The sequence below is a fragment of the Lytechinus pictus genome, chromosome 2, assembly GCF_037042905.1.
Source record: "Lytechinus pictus isolate F3 Inbred chromosome 2, Lp3.0, whole genome shotgun sequence".
Taxonomy (NCBI): domain Eukaryota; kingdom Metazoa; phylum Echinodermata; class Echinoidea; order Temnopleuroida; family Toxopneustidae; genus Lytechinus; species Lytechinus pictus.
The window spans coordinates 20,444,420-20,462,985 of NC_087246.1; the positions used below are offsets into that span (position 1 = coordinate 20,444,420).

At 36.8% G+C, this 18,566-nt stretch overlaps 5 protein-coding genes and 2 pseudogenes across 5 annotated transcripts; all 7 read right to left on the bottom strand.

The window, feature by feature from the left end:
* Positions 1 to 316: 316 nt before the first annotated feature.
* On the bottom strand, positions 317 to 1,352 carry LOC135153203 (visual system homeobox 1-like; annotated as a pseudogene).
* A 1,876-nt stretch (positions 1,353 to 3,228) lies between these two features.
* Positions 3,229 to 4,257, bottom strand: LOC129283660 (uncharacterized; annotated as a pseudogene).
* A 1,582-nt stretch (positions 4,258 to 5,839) lies between these two features.
* On the bottom strand, positions 5,840 to 7,142 carry LOC129283425 (diencephalon/mesencephalon homeobox protein 1-like). Its single transcript, XM_064095783.1, has 2 exons — positions 6,828 to 7,142; positions 5,840 to 6,530 (listed from the first exon to the last, which is right to left on the bottom strand). Exons 1-2 carry the CDS (start codon positions 7,023 to 7,025, stop codon positions 6,030 to 6,032), a joined length of 699 nt encoding a protein of 232 aa, XP_063951853.1. The 5' UTR covers positions 7,026 to 7,142; the 3' UTR covers positions 5,840 to 6,029.
* Positions 7,143 to 8,608: 1,466 nt separating this feature from the next.
* Positions 8,609 to 9,772, bottom strand: LOC129273971 (diencephalon/mesencephalon homeobox protein 1-like). The gene is made up of 2 exons (XM_064095785.1): positions 9,458 to 9,772; positions 8,609 to 9,158 (listed from the first exon to the last, which is right to left on the bottom strand). The coding sequence occupies exons 1-2, from the start codon at positions 9,653 to 9,655 to the stop codon at positions 8,658 to 8,660; spliced, it is 699 nt and encodes a 232-aa protein (XP_063951855.1). The 5' UTR covers positions 9,656 to 9,772; the 3' UTR covers positions 8,609 to 8,657.
* Positions 9,773 to 11,372: 1,600 nt separating this feature from the next.
* Positions 11,373 to 12,560, bottom strand: LOC129274003 (diencephalon/mesencephalon homeobox protein 1-like). Its single transcript, XM_054910872.2, has 2 exons — positions 12,363 to 12,560; positions 11,373 to 12,063 (listed from the first exon to the last, which is right to left on the bottom strand). Exons 1-2 carry the CDS (start codon positions 12,558 to 12,560, stop codon positions 11,563 to 11,565), a joined length of 699 nt encoding a protein of 232 aa, XP_054766847.2. The 3' UTR covers positions 11,373 to 11,562.
* Positions 12,561 to 14,226: 1,666 nt separating this feature from the next.
* LOC129283665 (diencephalon/mesencephalon homeobox protein 1-like) lies at positions 14,227 to 15,225 on the bottom strand. Its single transcript, XM_064095786.1, has 2 exons — positions 15,028 to 15,225; positions 14,227 to 14,727 (listed from the first exon to the last, which is right to left on the bottom strand). The coding sequence occupies exons 1-2, from the start codon at positions 15,223 to 15,225 to the stop codon at positions 14,227 to 14,229; spliced, it is 699 nt and encodes a 232-aa protein (XP_063951856.1).
* A 1,477-nt stretch (positions 15,226 to 16,702) lies between these two features.
* On the bottom strand, positions 16,703 to 17,933 carry LOC135153275 (diencephalon/mesencephalon homeobox protein 1-like). Its single transcript, XM_064095787.1, has 2 exons — positions 17,636 to 17,933; positions 16,703 to 17,393 (listed from the first exon to the last, which is right to left on the bottom strand). Exons 1-2 carry the CDS (start codon positions 17,861 to 17,863, stop codon positions 16,893 to 16,895), a joined length of 729 nt encoding a protein of 242 aa, XP_063951857.1. The 5' UTR covers positions 17,864 to 17,933; the 3' UTR covers positions 16,703 to 16,892.
* Positions 17,934 to 18,566: the final 633 nt, after the last annotated feature.

An 18,566-nucleotide genomic window follows, 5' to 3' on the forward strand; every position in this document is an offset into this window, starting at 1 on the left:
CAAAATGAGGTGAGAAGAAAATTAAGGGAAAATTTGACATTGAGTGTATACCATAAGGACTCGCATGCTAGCTTTACGAAAAACAAATGAACTTTATCAGTCATTAGACTATTTTTAACCTTTCAGCAAAGTTAATTATGTACATTCAAAATATAAAACAATAACAAGATATATTTTACAGTTGAATTTAAACATTTTATTCGACCAATGCTATTCATGTCAGTAGTGCGGCAAAATATTACATTAGGGACAATTTATGCATTAGTAATAACATGGTCAATATTACTGCACTTGGCAAGAATCATAACAGCAATTAAGAGTTTTTTTCTGGTTTGAGAGTTCGTGAGTTCATTCAGTCAGTGCCTAGAAGTTGATGCAGAAGACATACGGATGATAACCCATCGGTGTGTGGAAAGAAGACGGTGTTCGGTGAAGATACTCAGCGCTAGAGGGAGAAGGAGAGCGACTGCTACGAGAGAGAAAGTCTACTGACATCAGTGGACTGGTGGCGCCTTTCGTTGAGTCACGTGATGTCGTTCAGTGGAGCTGAGTGACGCCATGACATTGAAGATGTGGGTCCGATGAAACGGTCGTTGACTCTGACGTCGATCGACTGCTTTTAGCGAGAAAGTCGACGGAGAACTTGGATGACACGACGCCCAACTTCTTTGTAGGTGGTGTCGTCTTGTTGACCTCATCGGCGTCGCATGGTGTCTTCCGTTTACGGCTTACGGCAGACAAGTCGACTTCATTAGATGGTTGAAGGCGAGGGTTGTAGACGTCTTTCTTAATGGCTGGTTGGTGAGCAGAGCATGAAACAAGAGAGGCTCGACGGACACGTGCACGACGGTTCTGAAACCAGACCTGGAGAGGAGAGAAAACAAAATTGAAAGAAATGATCAGTGAAACAGTTTTAATATTTTCAGAAAATATGATTTTATTGATGAGAACTACTTTCTTTATTCAACATTTATCTCAATACTATGGTCCGTTTATGAAATCCATAATTATCTGGCGTTATATGAAGATAGAAGTTTGGATTATCAAGGATCGATGTTTTACCCCCCCCCCCCCCCCCCCCAAGGAACAATTTGCTCTCTGATCTCTTAACACTTTGGATTTGCGAAGTTAGTTTTCTTTGTATTATCAGTAATGATAATGATATTTACCATAATTCTGTCTTCTTTAAGCTGCAGACTTGAAGCCAGATGTTCTCTAGTCGTGATATCAGGATACTGGTTGTCGTTGAACACGGTCTCCAGAATCCTCAGCTGTAAATCTGTGAAGACGGTCGGACGTCGACGACGAGGGCGTTTGGAAGAAACCCTATTCGATGAAGCATGAGCAGTCATGATCAAATCGGTCATTCTGATAATGAGCTTGATATATACTTAATAAAAGCCAATTATTGCTTGTTTGGAGTAGATGATGAACTTGTTCGTTGTTCTATAAGCTATTACAGAATGATGATGTTTATTATTGACACCTGTCCCATCAACATTCGGCTCTGTGAACGCACTTTTCTATTGGTCAATAGCCAATAGCCAATAGGATTACTAGCTTGCCTTAACCCGCTTTCTATTCAGTGCACGCAATTTTCTATTGGTCAATGAAGACAGCCAATGGGATTACGGGAAGGTTTCGGTTAGCAGTATAGTAATTGTTTAATCTTTGCCGGCGTACTCAGGCAGATTGAAACCTATACATCCTTTATCGGTCTCTAGATGAATAGGCTTATAATCTCCTGTTTAGAACAGTATCAATGTCTTCTTTTCTTCCATTGATTATTTTCGCCTTCTTAATGACACTGTATACTAATGGACGTTTAAATTGTCAAAGAAAATATGGACGGCTTCGTTTGAAATCTAAAAATTGACATCGATATAACTTATAAGGGACGAAAGAGGGGATAGAGAGATACAAGAAAAAAACTGAAGGGATGGGTGAAAAAATGATATGGAATATATAGTCAGAGAAAAGGGGAAATACACTGAAATGTAGGCTAGAATTAAAGACGTAGATATAGATGAGTGAATAGATAAATTTATAGAACAATGGTAATATAGAGAGATAGATAGATATATATATAGATAGGTAGATAGATAGGTAGGTGGATATATAGATAGATAGAATTAAAGAACAAGATATAGATGAGTGAATAGATAAATTTATAGAAGAATGGTAATATAGATAGATAGATATATAGATAGGTAGATAGATAGGTAGGTAGATATATAGATAGATATAATTAAAGACCGAGATATAGATGAGTGAATAGATAAATTTATAGAAGAATGTTAATATAGATAGATAGATAGATAGAATAGTAGATAAAAATAAATCGATTGATAAATAGAAAATTATAAAAAAATATAATTTCAAATTACGCTATATAAGCACAAAACGTCACCCCCCCCCCCCCTCGTTACTACTCCTTTTCCCTCTAATTTTTATTCCTTCCTTTGGCTCCATCCTTCTGGTCTTCCCTGAAAATTTTTTTCTTTTGTTTTAGTTACTTCTTTTTTAAATCCCGTTTATATTTCTCACCCATTTTCTATCACTCCTTTTCTTTCTTTTCTTTATTCCTTCCTTTGGCTACATCCTTCTGGTCTTCCGTGAAATTAATTTTTCTTTTGTTTTAGTTACTTTTTTTAAAAATCCCGTTTATATTTCTCACCCATTTTCTATCACTCCTTTTCTTTCTTTTTTCCATTTCTCCCTCTCCCGTTTATACCTTTACATTCATTTCTTTCTCATTTACTTTCCGTTCTCATTTTCTTTTTACGTCTCCTATATTTTTCTTTTATTCGCCTTTTTCCCTCTCTTTCTTTCAATTTTCGGTAGTTCGGTGGCCTTTCCGACTAAAACTTTTCACAGCAAGACATAATTGTAGGGAGATATTCATTGATGTATCAAAATGAGGTGAGAAGAAAATTAAGGGAAAATTTGACATTGAGTGTATACCATAAGGACTCGCATGCTAGCTTTACGAAAAACAAATGAACTTTATCAGTCATTAGACTATTTTTAACCTTTCAGCAAAGTTAATTATGTACATTCAAAATATAAAACAATAACAAGATATATTTTACAGTTGAATTTAAACATTTTATTCGACCAATGCTATTCATGTCAGTAGTGCGGCAAAATATTACATTAGGGACAATTTATGCATTAGTAATAACATGGTCAATATTACTGCACTTGGCAAGAATCATAACAGCAATTAAGAGTTTTTTTCTGGTTTGAGAGTTCGTGAGTTCATTCAGTCAGTGCCTAGAAGTTGATGCAGAAGACATACGGATGATAACCCATCGGTGTGTAGAAAGAAGACGGTGTTCGGTGAAGATACTCAGCGCTAGAGGGAGAAGGAGAGCGACTGCTACGAGAGAGAAAGTCTACTGACATCAGTGGACTGGTGGCGCCTTTCGTTGAGTCACGTGATGTCGTTCAGTGGAGCTGAGTGACGCCATGACATTGAAGATGTGGGTCCGATGAAACGGTCGTTGACTCTGACGTCGATCGACTGCTTTTAGCGAGAAAGTCGACGGAGAACTTGGATGACACGACGCCCAACTTCTTTGTAGGTGGTGTCGTCTTGTTGACCTCATCGGCGTCGCATGGTGTCTTCCGTTTACGGCTTACGGCAGACAAGTCGACTTCATTAGATGGTTGAAGGCGAGGGTTGTAGACGTCTTTCTTAATGGCTGGTTGGTGAGCAGAGCATGAAACAAGAGAGGCTCGACGGACACGTGCACGACGGTTCTGAAACCAGACCTGGAGAGGAGAGAAAACAAAATTGAAAGAAATGATCAGTGAAACAGTTTTAATATTTTCAGAAAATATGATTTTATTGATGAGAACTACTTTCTTTATTCAACATTTATCTCAATACTATGGTCCGTTTATGAAATCCATAATTATCTGGCGTTATATGAAGATAGAAGTTTGGATTATCAAGGATCGATGTTTTACCCCCCCCCCCCAAGGAACAATTTGCTCTCTGATCTCTTAACACTTTGGATTTGCGAAGTTAGTTTTCTTTGTATTATCAGTAATGATAATGATATTTACCATAATTCTGTCTTCTTTAAGCTGCAGACTTGAAGCCAGATGTTCTCTAGTCGTGATACCAGGATACTGGTTGTCGTTGAACACGGTCTCCAGAATCCTCAGCTGTAAATCTGTGAAGACGGTCGGACGTCGACGACGAGGGCGTTTGGAAGAAACCCTATTCGATGAAGCATGAGCAGTCATGATCAAATCGGTCATTCTGATAATGAGCTTGATATATACTTAATAAAAGCCAATTATTGCTTGTTTGGAGTAGATGATGAACTTGTTCGTTGTTCTATAAGCTATTACAGAATGATGATGTTTATTATTGACACCTGTCCCATCAACATTCGGCTCTGTGAACGCACTTTTCTATTGGTCAATAGCCAATAGCCAATAGGATTACTAGCTTGCCTTAACCCGCTTTCTATTCAGTGCACGCAATTTTCTATTGGTCAATGAAGACAGCCAATGGGATTACGGGAAGGTTTCGGTTAGCAGTATAGTAATTGTTTAATCTTTGCCGGCGTACTCAGGCAGATTGAAACCTATACATCCTTTATCGGTCTCTAGATGAATAGGCTTATAATCTCCTGTTTAGAACAGTATCAATGTCTTCTTTTCTTCCATTGATTATTTTCGCCTTCTTAATGACACTGTATACTAATGGACGTTTAAATTGTCAAAGAAAATATGGACGGCTTCGTTTGAAATCTAAAAATTGACATCGATATAACTTATAAGGGACGAAAGAGGGGATAGAGAGATACAAGAAAAAAACTGAAGGGATGGGTGAAAAAATGATATGGAATATATAGTCAGAGAAAAGGGGAAATACACTGAAATGTAGGCTAGAATTAAAGACGTAGATATAGATGAGTGAATAGATAAATTTATAGAACAATGGTAATATAGAGAGATAGATAGATATATATATAGATAGGTAGATAGATAGGTAGGTGGATATATAGATAGATAGAATTAAAGAACAAGATATAGATGAGTGAATAGATAAATTTATAGAAGAATGGTAATATAGATAGATAGATATATAGATAGGTAGATAGATAGGTAGGTAGATATATAGATAGATATAATTAAAGACCGAGATATAGATGAGTGAATAGATAAATTTATAGAAGAATGTTAATATAGATAGATAGATAGATAGAATAGTAGATAAAAATAAATCGATTGATAAATAGAAAATTATAAAGAAATATAATTTCAAATTACGCTATATAAGCACAAAACGTCACCCCCCCCCCCTTTGTTCCTACTCCTTTTCCCTCTAATTTTTATTTCTTCCTTTGGCTCCATCCTTCTGGTCTTCCCTGAAATTGCTTTTTCTTTTGTTTTAGTTACTTCTTTTTTAAATCCCGTTTATCTTTCTCACCCATTTTCTATCACTCCTTTTCTTTCTTTTTTCTATTTCTCCCTCTCCCGTTTATACCTTTACATTCATTTCTTTCTCATTTACTTTCCGTTCACATTTTCTTTTTACGTTCTCCTATATTCTTCTTTTATTTGCCTTTTTCCCTCTCTTTCTTTCAATTTTCGGTAGTTAGGTGGCCTTTCCGACTAAAACTTTTCACAGCAAAACATAATTATAGGGAGATATTCATTGATGTATCAAAATGAGGTGAGAAGAAAATTAAGGGAAAATTTGACATTGAGGGTATATCATAAGGACTCGCATGCTAGCTTTACGAAAAAGAAATAAACTTTATCAGTCATTAGACTATTTTTAACCTTTCAAAATATAAAACAATAACAAGATATATTTTACAGTTGAATTTAAACATTTTATTCGACCAATGCTATTCATGTCAGTAGTGCGGCAAAATATTACATTAGGGACAATTTATGCATTAGTAATAACATGGTCAATATTACTGCACTTGGCAAGAATCATAACAGCAATTAAAAGGTTTTTTCTGGTTTGAGAGTTCGTGAGTTCATTCAGTCAGTGCCTAGAAGTTGATGCAGAAGACATACGGATGATAACCCATCGGTGTGTAGAAAGAAGACGGTGTTCGGTGAAGATACTCAGCGCTAGAGGGAGAAGGAGAGCGACTGCTACGAGAGAGAAAGTCTACTGACATCAGTGGACTAGTGGCGCCTTTCGTTGAGTCACGTGATGTCGTGCCGTGGAGCTGAGTGACGCCATGACATTGAAGATGTTGGTCCGATGAAACGGTCGTTGACTCTGACGTCGATCGACTGCTTTTAGCGAGAAAGTCGACGGAGAACTTGGATGACACGGCGCCCAACTTCTTTGTAGGTGGTGTCGTCTGGCTGACCTCATCGTCGTCGCATGGTGTCTTCCGTTTACGGCTTACGGCAGACAAGTCGACTTCATTAGATGGTTGAAGGCGAGGGTTGTAGACGTCTTTCTTAATGACTGGTTGGTGAGCAGAGCATGAAACAAGAGAGGCTCGACGGACACGTGCACGACGGTTCTGAAACCAGACCTGGAGAGGAGAGAAAACAAATTGAAAGAAATGATCAGTGAAACAGTTTAAATATTTTCAGAAAATATGATTTTATTGATGAGAACTACTTTCTTTATTCAACATTTATCTCAATACTATGGTCCATTTATGAAATCCATAATTATCTGGCGTTATATGAAGATAGAAGTTTGGATTATCAAGGATCGATGTTTTACCCCCCCCCCCCCAAGGAACAATTTGCTCTCTGATCTCTTAACACTTTGGATTTGCGAAGTTAGTTTTCTTTGTATTATCAGTAATGATAATGATATTTACCATAATTCTGTCTTCTTTAAGCTGCAGACTTGAAGCCAGTTGTTCTCTAGTCGTGATATCAGGATACTGGTTGTCGTTGAACACGGTCTCCAGAATCCTCAGCTGTAAATCTGTGAAGACGGTCGGACGTCGACGACGAGGGCGTTTGGAAGAAACCCTATTCGATGAAGCATGAGCAGTCATGATCAAATCGGTCATTCTGATAATGAGCTTGATATAAACTTAATAAAAGCTAATTATTGCTTGTTTGGAGTAGATGATGAACTTGTTCGTTGTTCTATAAGCTATTACAGAATGATGATGTTTATTATTGACACCTGTCCCATCAACATTCGGCTCTGTGAACGCACTTTTCTATTGGTCAATAGCCAATAGCCAATAGGATTACTAGCTTGCCTTAACCCGCTTTCTATTCAGTGCACGCAATTTTCTATTGGTCAATGAAGACAGCCAATGGGATTACGGGAAGGTTTCGGTTAGCAGTATAGTAATTGTTTAATCTTTGCCGGCGTACTCAGGCAGATTGAAACCTATACATCCTTTATCGGTCTCTAGATGAATAGGCTTATAATCTCCTGTTTAGAACAGTATCAATGTCTTCTTTTCTTCCATTGATTATTTTCGCCTTCTTAATGACACTGTATACTAATGGACGTTTAAATTGTCAAAGAAAATATGGACGGCTTCGTTTGAAATCTAAAAATTGACATCGATATAACTTATAAGGGACGAAAGAGGGGATAGAGATATACAAGAAAAACACTGAAGGGATTGGTGAAAAAATGATATGGAATATATAGTCAGAGAAAAGGGGAAATACACTGAAAAATAGGCTAGAATTAAAAACGTAGATATAGATGAGTTAATAGATAAATTTATAGAAGAATGGTAATATAGATAGATAGATATATAGATAGGTAGATAGATAGGTAGGTAGATATATAGATAGATAGAATTAAAGACCACGATATAGATGAGTTAATAGATAAATTTATAGAAGAATGTTAATATAGATAGATAGATAGATAGATAGAATAGTAGATAAAAATAAATCGAGTGATGAATAGAAAATTATAAAGAAATATAATTTCAAATTACGCTATATAAGCACAAAACGTCACCCCCCCTTTGTTCCTACTCCTTTTCCCTCTAATTTTTATTCCTTCCTTTGCCTCCATCCTTCTGGTCTTCCCTGAAATTACTTTTTCTTTTGTTTTAGTTACTTCTTTTTTAAATCCCGTTTATCTTTCTCACCCATTTTCTATCACTCCTTTTCTTTCTTTTTTCTATTTCTCCCTCTCCCGTTTATACCTTTACATTCATTTCTTTCTCATTTACTTTCCGTTCTCATTTTCTTTTTACGTCTCCTATATTCTTCTTTCATTTGCCTTTTTCCCTCTCTTTCTTTCAATTTTCGGTAGTTAGGTGGCCTTTCCGACTAAAACTTTTCACAGCAATACATAATTATAGGGAGATATTCATTGATGTATCAAAATGAGGTGAGAAGAAAATTAAGGGAAAATTTGACATTGAGGGTATATCATAAGGACTCGCGTGCTACCTTTACGAAAAAGAAATAAACTTTATCAGTCATTAGACTATTTTTAACCTTTCAAAATATAAAACAATAACAAGATATATTTTACAGTTGAATTTAAACATTTTATTCGACCAATGCTATTCATGTCAGTAGTGCGGCAAAATATTAAATTAGGGACAATTTATGCATTAGTAATGACATGGTCAATATTACTGCACTTGGCAAGAATCATAACAGCAATTAAAAGGTTTTTTCTGGTTTGAGAGTTCGTGAGTTCATTCAGTCAGTGCCTAGAAGTTGATGCAGAAGACATACGGATGATAACCCATCGGTGTGTAGAAAGAAGACGGTGTTCGGTGAAGATACTCAGCGCTAGAGGGAGAAGGAGAGCGACTGCTACGAGAGAGAAAGTCTACTGACATCAGTGGACTGGTGGCGCCTTTCGTTGAGTCACGTGATGTCGTGCAGTGGAGCTGAGTGACGCCATGACATTGAAGATGTGGGTCCGATGAAACATTCGTTGACTCTGACGTCGATCGACTGCTTTTAGCGAGAAAGTCGACGGAGAACTTGGATGACACGACGCCCAACTTCTTTGTAGGTGGTGTCGTCTGGTTGACCTCATCGGCGTCGCATGGTGTCTTCCGTTTACGGCTTACGGCAGACAAGTCGACTTCATTAGATGGTTGAAGGCGAGGGTTGTAGACGTCTTTCTTAATGGCTGGTTGGTGAGCAGAGCATGAAACAAGAGAGGCTCGACGGACACGTGCACGACGGTTCTGAAACCAGACCTGGAGAGGAGAGAAAACAAAATTGAAAGAAATGATCAGTGAAACAGTTTTAATATTTTCAGAAAATATGATTTTATTGATGAGAACTACTTTCTTTATTCAACATTTATCTCAATACTGTGGTCCGTTTATGAAATCCATAATTATCTGGCGTTATATGAAGATAGAAGTTTGGATTATCAAGGATCGATGTTTTACCCCCCCCCCCCCCAAGGAACAATTTGCTCTCTGATCTCTTAACACTTTGGATTTGCGAAGTTAGTTTTCTTTGTATTATCAGTAATGATAATGATATTTACCATAATTCTGTCTTCTTTAAGCTGCAGACTTGAAGCCAGTTGTTCTCTAGTCGTGATATCAGGATACTGGTTGTCGTTGAACACGGTCTCCAGAATCCTCAGCTGTAAATCTGTGAAGACGGTCGGACGTCGACGACGAGGGCGTTTGGAAGAAACCCTATTCGATGAAGCATGAGCAGTCATGATCAAATCGGTCATTCTGATAATGAGCTTGATATAAACTTAATAAAAGCTAATTATTGCTTGTTTGGAGTAGATGATGAACTTGTTCGTTGTTCTATAAGCTATTACAGAATGATGATGTTTATTATTGACACCTGTCCCATCAACATTCGGCTCTGTGAACGCACTTTTCTATTGGTCAATAGCCAATAGCCAATAGGATTACTAGCTTGCCTTAACCCGCTTTCTATTCAGTGCACGCAATTTTCTATTGGTCAATGAAGACAGCCAATGGGATTACGGGAAGGTTTCGGTTAGCAGTATAGTAATTGTTTAATCTTTGCCGGCGTACTCAGGCAGATTGAAACCTATACATCCTTTATCGGTCTCTAGATGAATAGGCTTATAATCTCCTGTTTAGAACAGTATCAATGTCTTCTTTTCTTCCATTGATTATTTTCGCCTTCTTAATGACACTGTATACTAATGGACGTTTAAATTGTCAAAGAAAATATGGACGGCTTCGTTTGAAATCTAAAAATTGACATCGATATAACTTATAAGGGACGAAAGAGGGGATAGAGAGATACAAGAAAAAAACTGAAGGGATGGGTGAAAAAATGATATGGAATATATAGTCAGAGAAAAGGGGAAATACACTGAAATGTAGGCTAGAATTAAAGACGTAGATATAGATGAGTGAATAGATAAATTTATAGAACAATGGTAATATAGAGAGATAGATAGATATATATATAGATAGGTAGATAGATAGGTAGGTGGATATATAGATAGATAGAATTAAAGAACAAGATATAGATGAGTGAATAGATAAATTTATAGAAGAATGGTAATATAGATAGATAGATATATAGATAGGTAGATAGATAGGTAGGTAGATATATAGATAGATATAATTAAAGACCGAGATATAGATGAGTGAATAGATAAATTTATAGAAGAATGTTAATATAGATAGATAGATAGATAGAATAGTAGATAAAAATAAATCGATTGATAAATAGAAAATTATAAAGAAATATAATTTCAAATTACGCTATATAAGCACAAAACGTCACCCCCCCCCCCTCGTTACTACTCCTTTTCCCTCTAATTTTTATTCCTTCCTTTGGCTCCATCCTTCTGGTCTTCCCTGAAAATTTTTTTCTTTTGTTTTAGTTACTTCTTTTTTAAATCCCGTTTATATTTCTCACCCATTTTCTATCACTCCTTTTCTTTCTTTTCTTTATTCCTTCCTTTGGCTACATCCTTCTGGTCTTCCGTGAAATTAATTTTTCTTTTGTTTTAGTTACTTTTTTTAAAAATCCCGTTTATATTTCTCACCCATTTTCTATCACCCCTTTTCTTTCTTTTTTCCATTTCTCCCTCTCCCGTTTATACCTTTACATTCATTTCTTTCTCATTTACTTTCCGTTCTCATTTTCTTTTTACGTCTCCTATATTCTTCTTTTATTCGCCTTTTTCCCTCTCTTTCTTTCAATTTTCGGTAGTTAGGTGGCCTTTCCGACTAAAACTTTTCACAGCAAGACATAATTATAGGGAGATATTCATTGATGTATCAAAATGAGTTGAGAAGAATATTAAGGGAAAATTTGACATTGATGGTATATCATAAGGACTCGCATGCTAGCTTTACGAAAAACAAATAAACTTCATCAGTCATTAGACTATTTTTAACCTTTCAGAAAAGTTAATTATGTACATTCAAAATATAAAACAATAACAAGATATATTTTACAGTTGAATTTAAACATTTTATTCGACCAATGCTATTCATGTCAGTAGTGCGGCAAAATATTACATTAGGGACAATTTATGCATTAGTAATAACATGGTCAATATTACTGCACTTGGCAAGAATCATAACAGCAATTAAAATGTTTTTTCTGGTTTGAGAGTTCGTGAGTTCATTCAGTCAGTGCCTAGAAGTTGATGCAGAAGACATACGGATGATAACCCATCGGTGTGTAGAAAGAAGACGGTGTTCGGTGAAGATACTCAGCGCTAGAGGGAGAAGGAGAGCGACTGCTACGAGAGAGAAAGTCTACTGACATCAGTGGACTGGTGGCGCCTTTCGTTGAGTCATGTGATGTCGTGCAGTGGAGCTGAGTGACGCCATGACATTGAAGATGTGGGTCCGATGAAACGGTCGTTGACTCTGACGTCGATCGACTGCTTTTAGCGAGAAAGTCGACGGAGAACTTGGATGAAACGACGCCCAACTTCTTTGTAGGTGGTGTCGTCTGGTTGACCTCATCGGCGTCGCATGGTGTCTTCCGCTTACGGCTTACGGCAGACAAGTCGACTTCATTAGATGGTTGAAGGCGAGGGTTGTAGACGTCTTTCTTAATGACTGGTTGGTGAGCAGAGCATGAAACAAGAGAGGCTCGACGGACACGTGCACGACGGTTCTGAAACCAGACCTGGAGAGGAGAGAAAACAAAATTGAAAGAAATGATCAGTGAAACAGTTTTAATATTTTCAGAAAATATGATTTTATTGATGAGAACTACTTTCTTTATTCAACATTTATCTCAATACTATGGTCCGTTTATGAAATCCATAATTATCTGGCGTTATATGAAGATAGAAGTTTGGATTATCAAGGATCGATGTTTTACCCCCCCCCCCCCCCAGGAACAATTTGCTCTCTGATCTCTTAACACTTTGGATTTGCGAAGTTAGTTTTCTTTGTATTATCAGTAATGATAATGATATTTACCATAATTCTGTCTTCTTTAAGCTGCAGACTTGAAGCCAGTTGTTCTCTAGTCGTGATATCAGGATACTGGTTGTCGTTGAACACGGTCTCCAGAATCCTCAGCTGTAAATCTGTGAAGACGGTCGGACGTCGACGACGAGGGCGTTTGGAAGAAACCCTATTCGATGATGCATGAGCAGTCATGATCAAATCGGTCATTCTGATAATGAGCTTGATATAAACTTAATAAAAGCTAATTATTGCTTGTTTGGAGTAGATGATGAACTTGTTCGTTGTTCTATAAGCTATTGCAGAATGATCATGTTTATTATTGACACCTGTCCCATCAACATTCGGCTGTGTGAACGCACTTTTCTATTGGTCAATAGCCAATAGCCAATAGGATTACTAGCTTGCCTTAACCCGCTTTTTATTCAGTGCACGCAATTTTCTATTGGTCAATGAAGACAGCCAATGGGATTACGGGAAGGTTTCAGTTAGCAGTATAGTGATTGTTTAATCTTTGCCGGCGTACTCAGGCAGATTGAAACCTATTCAAACTACATCCTTTATCGGTCTCTAGATGAATAGGCTTATAATCTCCTGTTTAGAACAGTATCAATGTCTTCTTTTCTTCCATTGATTATTTTCGCCTTCTTAATGACACTGTATACTAATGGACGTTTAAATTGTAAAAGAAAATATGGACGGCTTCGTTTGAAATCTAAAAATTGACATCGATATAACTTATATGGGACGAAAGAGGGGATAGAGAGATACAAGAAAAAAACTGAAGGGATGGGTGAAAAAATGTTATGGAATATATAGTCAGAGAAAAGGGGAAATACACTGAAATGTAGGCTAGAATTAAAGACGTAGATATAGATGAGTGAATAGATAAATTTATAGAACAATGGTTATATAGAGAGATAGATAGATAGATATATAGATAGGTAGATAGATAGGTAGGTAGATATATAGATAGATAGAATTAAAGACCGAGATATAGATGAGTGAATAGATAAATTTATAGAAGAATGGTAATATAGATAGATAGATAGATAGAATAGTAGATAAAAATGGATAGATTGATAAATAGAAAATTATAAAGAAATATAATTTCAAATTACGCTATATAAGCAAAAAACGTCACCCCCCCTTTGTTCCTACTCCTTTTCCCTCTAATTTTTATTCCTTCCTTTGGCTCCATTCTTCTGGTCTTCCCTGAAATTACCTTTTCTTTTATTTTAGTTACTTCTTTTTTAAATCCAGTTTATCTTTCTCACCCATTTTCTATCACTCCTTTTCTGTCTTTTTTCTATTTCTCCCTCTCCCGTTTATACCTTTACATTCCTTTCTTTCTCATTTACTTTCCGTTCTCATTTTCTTTTTACGTCTCCTATATTCTTCTTTTATTTGCCTTTTTCCCTCTCCTTCTTTCAATTTTCGGTAGTTAGGTGGCCTTTCCGACTAAAACATTTCACAGCAAGACATAATTATAGGGAGATATTCATTGATGTATCAAAATGAGGTGAGAAGAAAATTAAGGGAAAATTTGACATTGAAGGTATATCATAAGGACTCGCATGCTAGCTTTACGAAAAACAAATAAACTTTATCAGTCATTAGACTATTTTTAACCTTTCAGCAAAGTTAATTATGTACATTCAAAATATAAAACAATAACAAGATATATTTTACAGTTGAATTTAAACATTTTATTCGACCAATGCTATTCATGTCAGTAGTGCGGCAAAATATTACATTAGGGACAATTTATGCATTAGTAATAACATGGTCAATATTACTGCACTTGGCAAGAATCATAACAGCAATTAAAAGGTTTTTTCTGGTTTGAGAGTTCGTGAGTTCATTCAGTCAGTGCCTAGAAGTTGATGCAGAAGACATACGGATGATAATCCATCGGTGTGTAGAAAGAAGACGGTGTTCGGTGAAGATACTCAGCGCTAGAGGGAAAAGGAGAGCGACTGCTACGAGAGAGAAAGTCTACTGACATCAGTGGACTGGTGGCGCCTTTCGTTGAGTCACGTGATGTCGTGCAGTGGAGCTGAGTGACGCCATGACATTGAAGATGTGGGTCCGATGAAACGGTCGTTGACTCTGACGTCGATCGACTGCTTTTAGCGAGAAAGTCGACGGAGAACTTGGATGACACGACGCCCAACTTCTTTGTAGGTGGTGTCGTCTGGTTGACCTCATCGGCGTCGCATGGTGTCTTCCGTTTACGGCTTACGGCAGACAAGTCGACTTCATTAGATGGTTGAAGGCGAGGGTTGTAGACGTCTTTCTTAATGACTGGTTGGTGAGCAGAGCATGAAACAAGAGAGGCTCGACGGACACGTGCACGACGGTTCTGAAACCAGACCTGGAGAGGAGAGAAAACAAAATTGAAAGAAATGATCAGTGAAACAGTTTAAATATTTTCAGAAAATATGATTTTATTGATGAGAACTACTTTCTTTATTCAACATTTATCTCAATACTATGGTCCGTTTATGAAATCCATAATTATCTGGCGTTATATGAAGATAGAAGTTTGGATTATCAAGGATCGATGTTTTACCCCCCCCCCCCCCCCAGGAACAATTTGCTCTCTGATCTCTTAACACTTTGGATTTGCGAAGTTAGTTTTCTTTGTATTATCAGTAATGATAATGATATTTACCATAATTCTGTCTTCTTTAAGCTGCAGACTTGAAGCCAGTTGTTCTCTAGTCGTGATATCAGGATACTGGTTGTCGTTGAACACGGTCTCCAGAATCCTCAGCTGTAAATCTGTGAAGACGGTCGGACGTCGACGACGAGGGCGTTTGGAAGAAACCCTATTCGATGATGCATGAGCAGTCATGATCAAATCGGTCATTCTGATAATGAGCTTGATATAAACTTAATAAAAGCTAATTATTGCTTGTTTGGAGTAGATGATGAACTTGTTCGTTGTTCTATAAGCTATTGCAGAATGATCATGTTTATTATTGACACCTGTCCCATCAACATTCGGCTGTGTGAACGCACTTTTCTATTGGTCAATAGCCAATAGCCAATAGGATTACTAGCTTGCCTTAACCCGCTTTTTATTCAGTGCACGCAATTTTCTATTGGTCAATGAAAACAGCCAATGGGATTACGGGAAGGTTTCAGTTAGCAGTATAGTGATTGTTTAATCTTTGCCGGCGTACTCAGGCAGATTGAAACCTATTCAAACTACATCCTTTATCGGTCTCTAGATGAATAGGCTTATAATCTCCTGTTTAGAACAGTATCAATGTCTTCTTTTCTTCCATTGATTATTTTCGCCTTCTTAATGACACTGTATACTAATGGACGTTTAAATTGTAAAAGAAAATATGGACGGCTTCGTTTGGAATCTAAAAATTGACATCGATATAACTTATATGGGACGAAAGAGGGGATAGAGAGATACAAGAAAAAAACTGAAGGGATGGGTGAAAAAATGATATGGAATATATAGTCAGAGAAAAGGGGAAATACACTGAAATGTAGGCTAGAATTAAAGACGTAGATATAGATGAGTGAATAGATAAATTTATAGAACAATGGTTATATAGAGAGATAGATAGATAGATATATAGATAGGTAGATAGATAGGTAGGTAGATATATAGATAGATAGAATTAAAGACCGAGATATAGATGAGTGAATAGATAAATTTATAGAAGAATGGTAATATAGATAGATAGATAGATAGAATAGTAGATAAAAATGGATCGATTGATAAATAGAAAATTATAAAGAAATATAATTTCAAATTACGCTATATAAGCAAAAAACGTCACCCCCCTTTGTTCCTACTCCTTTTCCCTCTAATTTTTATTCCTTCCTTTGGCTCCATTCTTCTGGTCTTCCCTGAAATTACCTTTTCTTTTGTTTTAGTTACTTCTTTTTTAAATCCCGTTTATCTTTCTCACCCATTTTCTATCACTCCTTTTCTTTCTTTTTTTCTATTTCTCCCTCTCCCATTTATACCTTTACATTCATTTCTTTCTCATATACTTTCCGTTCTCATTTTCTTTTTACGTCTCCTATATTCTTCTTTTATTTGCCTTTTTCTCTCTTTTTTTTTTCAATTTTCGGTAGTTAGGTGGCCTTTCCGACTAAAACTTTTCACAGCAAGACATAATTATAGGGAGATATTCGTTGATGTATCAAAATGAGGTGAGAAGAAAATTAAGGGAAAATTTGACATTGAGGGTATATCATAAGGACTCGCATGCTAGCTTTACGAAAAACAAATAAACTTTATCAGTCATTAGACTATTTTTAACCTTTCAGCAAAGTTAATTATGTACATTCAAAATATAAAACAGTAACAAGATATATTTTACAGTTGAATTTAAACATTTTATTCGACCAATGCTATTCATGTCAGTAGTGCGGCAAAATATTACATTAGGGACAATTTATGCATTAGTAATAACATGGTCAATATTACTGCACTTGGCAAGAATCATAACAGCAATTAAAAGGTTTTTTCTGGTTTGAGAGTTCGTGAGTTCATTCAGTCAGTGCCTAGAAGTTGATGCAGAAGACATACGGATGATAACCCATCGGTGTGTAGAAAGAAGACGGTGTTCGGTGAAGATACTCAGCGCTAGAGGGAGAAGGAGAGCGACTGCTACGAGAGAGAAAGTCTACTGACATCAGTGGACTGGTGGCGCCTTTCGTTGAGTCACGTGATGTCGTGCAGTGGAGCTGAGTGACGCCATGAAATTGAAGATGTGGGTCCGATGAAACGGTCGTTGACTCTGACGTCGATCGACTGCTTTTAGCGAGAAAGTCGACGGAGAACTTGGATGACACGACGCCCAACTTCTTTGTAGGTGGTGTCGTCTGGTTGACCTCATCGGCGTCGCATGGTGTCTTCCGTTTACGGCTTACGGCAGACAAGTCGACTTCATTAGATGGTTGAAGGCGAGGGTTGTAGACGTCTTTCTTAATGACTGGTTGGTGAGCAGAGCATAAAACAAGAGAGGCTCGACGGACACGTGCACGACGGTTCTGAAACCAGACCTGGAGAGGAGAGAAAACAAAATTGAAAGAAAAGATCAGTGAAACAGTTTAAATATTTTCAGAAAATATGATTTTATTGATGAGAACTACTTTCTTTATTCAACATTTATCTCAATACTATGGTCCGTTTATGAAATCCATAATTACCTGGCGTTCTATAAAGACTAAATTATAAAGGAACGATGTTTTACCCCCCCCCCAGGAACAATTTGCTCTCTGATCTCTTAACACTTTGGATTTGCGAAGTTAGTTTTCTTTGTATTATCAGTAATGATAATGATATTTACCATAATTCTGTCTTCTTTAAGCTGTAGACTTGAAGCCAGTTGTTCTCTAGTCGTGATTTTAGGATACTGGTTGTCGTTGAACACGGTCTCCAGAATCCTCAGCTGTAAATCTGTGAAGACGGTCGGACGTCGACGACGAGGGCGTTTGGAAGAAACCCTATTCGATGATGCATGAGCAGTCATGATCAAATCGGTCTTTCTGATAATGAGCTTGATATAAACTTAATAAAAGCTAATTATTGCTTGTTTGGAGTAGATGATGAACTTGTTCGTTGTTCTATAAGCTATTACAGAATGATCATGTTTATTATTGACACCTGTCCCATCAACATTCGGCTCTGTGAACGCACTTTTCTATTGGTCAATAGCCAATAGCCAATTGGATTACTAACTTGCCTTAACCCGCTTTCTATTCAGTGCACGCAATTTTCTATTGGTCAATGAAGACAGCCAATGGGATTACGGGAAGGTTTCAGTTAGCACTTAGCAGTATAGTAATTGTTTAATCTTTACCGGCGTACTCAGGTAGATTGAAACCTATTCAAACTACATCCTTTATCGGTCTCTAGATGAATAGGCTTATAATCTCCTGTTTAGAACAGTATCGAAGTCTTCTTTTCTTCCATTGATTATTTTTTCTCTCTTTTTTTTTTCAATTTTCGGTAGTTAGGTGGCCTTTCCGACTAAAACTTTTCACAGCAAGACATAATTATAGGGAGATATTCGTTGATGTATCAAAATGAGGTGAGAAGAAAATTAAGGGAAAATTTGACATTGAGGGTATATCATAAGGACTCGCATGCTAGCTTTACGAAAAACAAATAAACTTTATCAGTCATTAGACTATTTTTAACCTTTCAGCAAAGTTAATTATGTACATTCAAAA

Coding starts and splice junctions, on each gene's coding strand:
- LOC129283425 (XM_064095783.1), bottom strand. CDS start 7,025: ATGACCGATTTGATCATGACTGCTCATGCTTCATCGAATAGGGTTTCT. Junction 6,531..6,827: donor TTAAAGAAGACAGAATTATG/GTAAATATCATT, acceptor TCTCCTCTCCAG/GTCTGGTTTCAGAACCGTCG.
- LOC129273971 (XM_064095785.1), bottom strand. CDS start 9,655: ATGACCGATTTGATCATGACTGCTCATGCTTCATCGAATAGGGTTTCT. Junction 9,159..9,457: donor TTAAAGAAGACAGAATTATG/GTAAATATCATT, acceptor TCTCCTCTCCAG/GTCTGGTTTCAGAACCGTCG.
- LOC129274003 (XM_054910872.2), bottom strand. CDS start 12,560: ATGACCGATTTGATCATGACTGCTCATGCATCATCGAATAGGGTTTCT. Junction 12,064..12,362: donor TTAAAGAAGACAGAATTATG/GTAAATATCATT, acceptor TCTCCTCTCCAG/GTCTGGTTTCAGAACCGTCG.
- LOC129283665 (XM_064095786.1), bottom strand. CDS start 15,225: ATGACCGATTTGATCATGACTGCTCATGCATCATCGAATAGGGTTTCT. Junction 14,728..15,027: donor TTAAAGAAGACAGAATTATG/GTAAATATCATT, acceptor TCTCCTCTCCAG/GTCTGGTTTCAGAACCGTCG.
- LOC135153275 (XM_064095787.1), bottom strand. CDS start 17,863: ATGACTGCTCATGCATCATCGAATAGGGTTTCTTCCAAACGCCCTCGT. Junction 17,394..17,635: donor ATACAAAGAAAACTAACTTC/GCAAATCCAAAG, acceptor TCTCCTCTCCAG/GTCTGGTTTCAGAACCGTCG.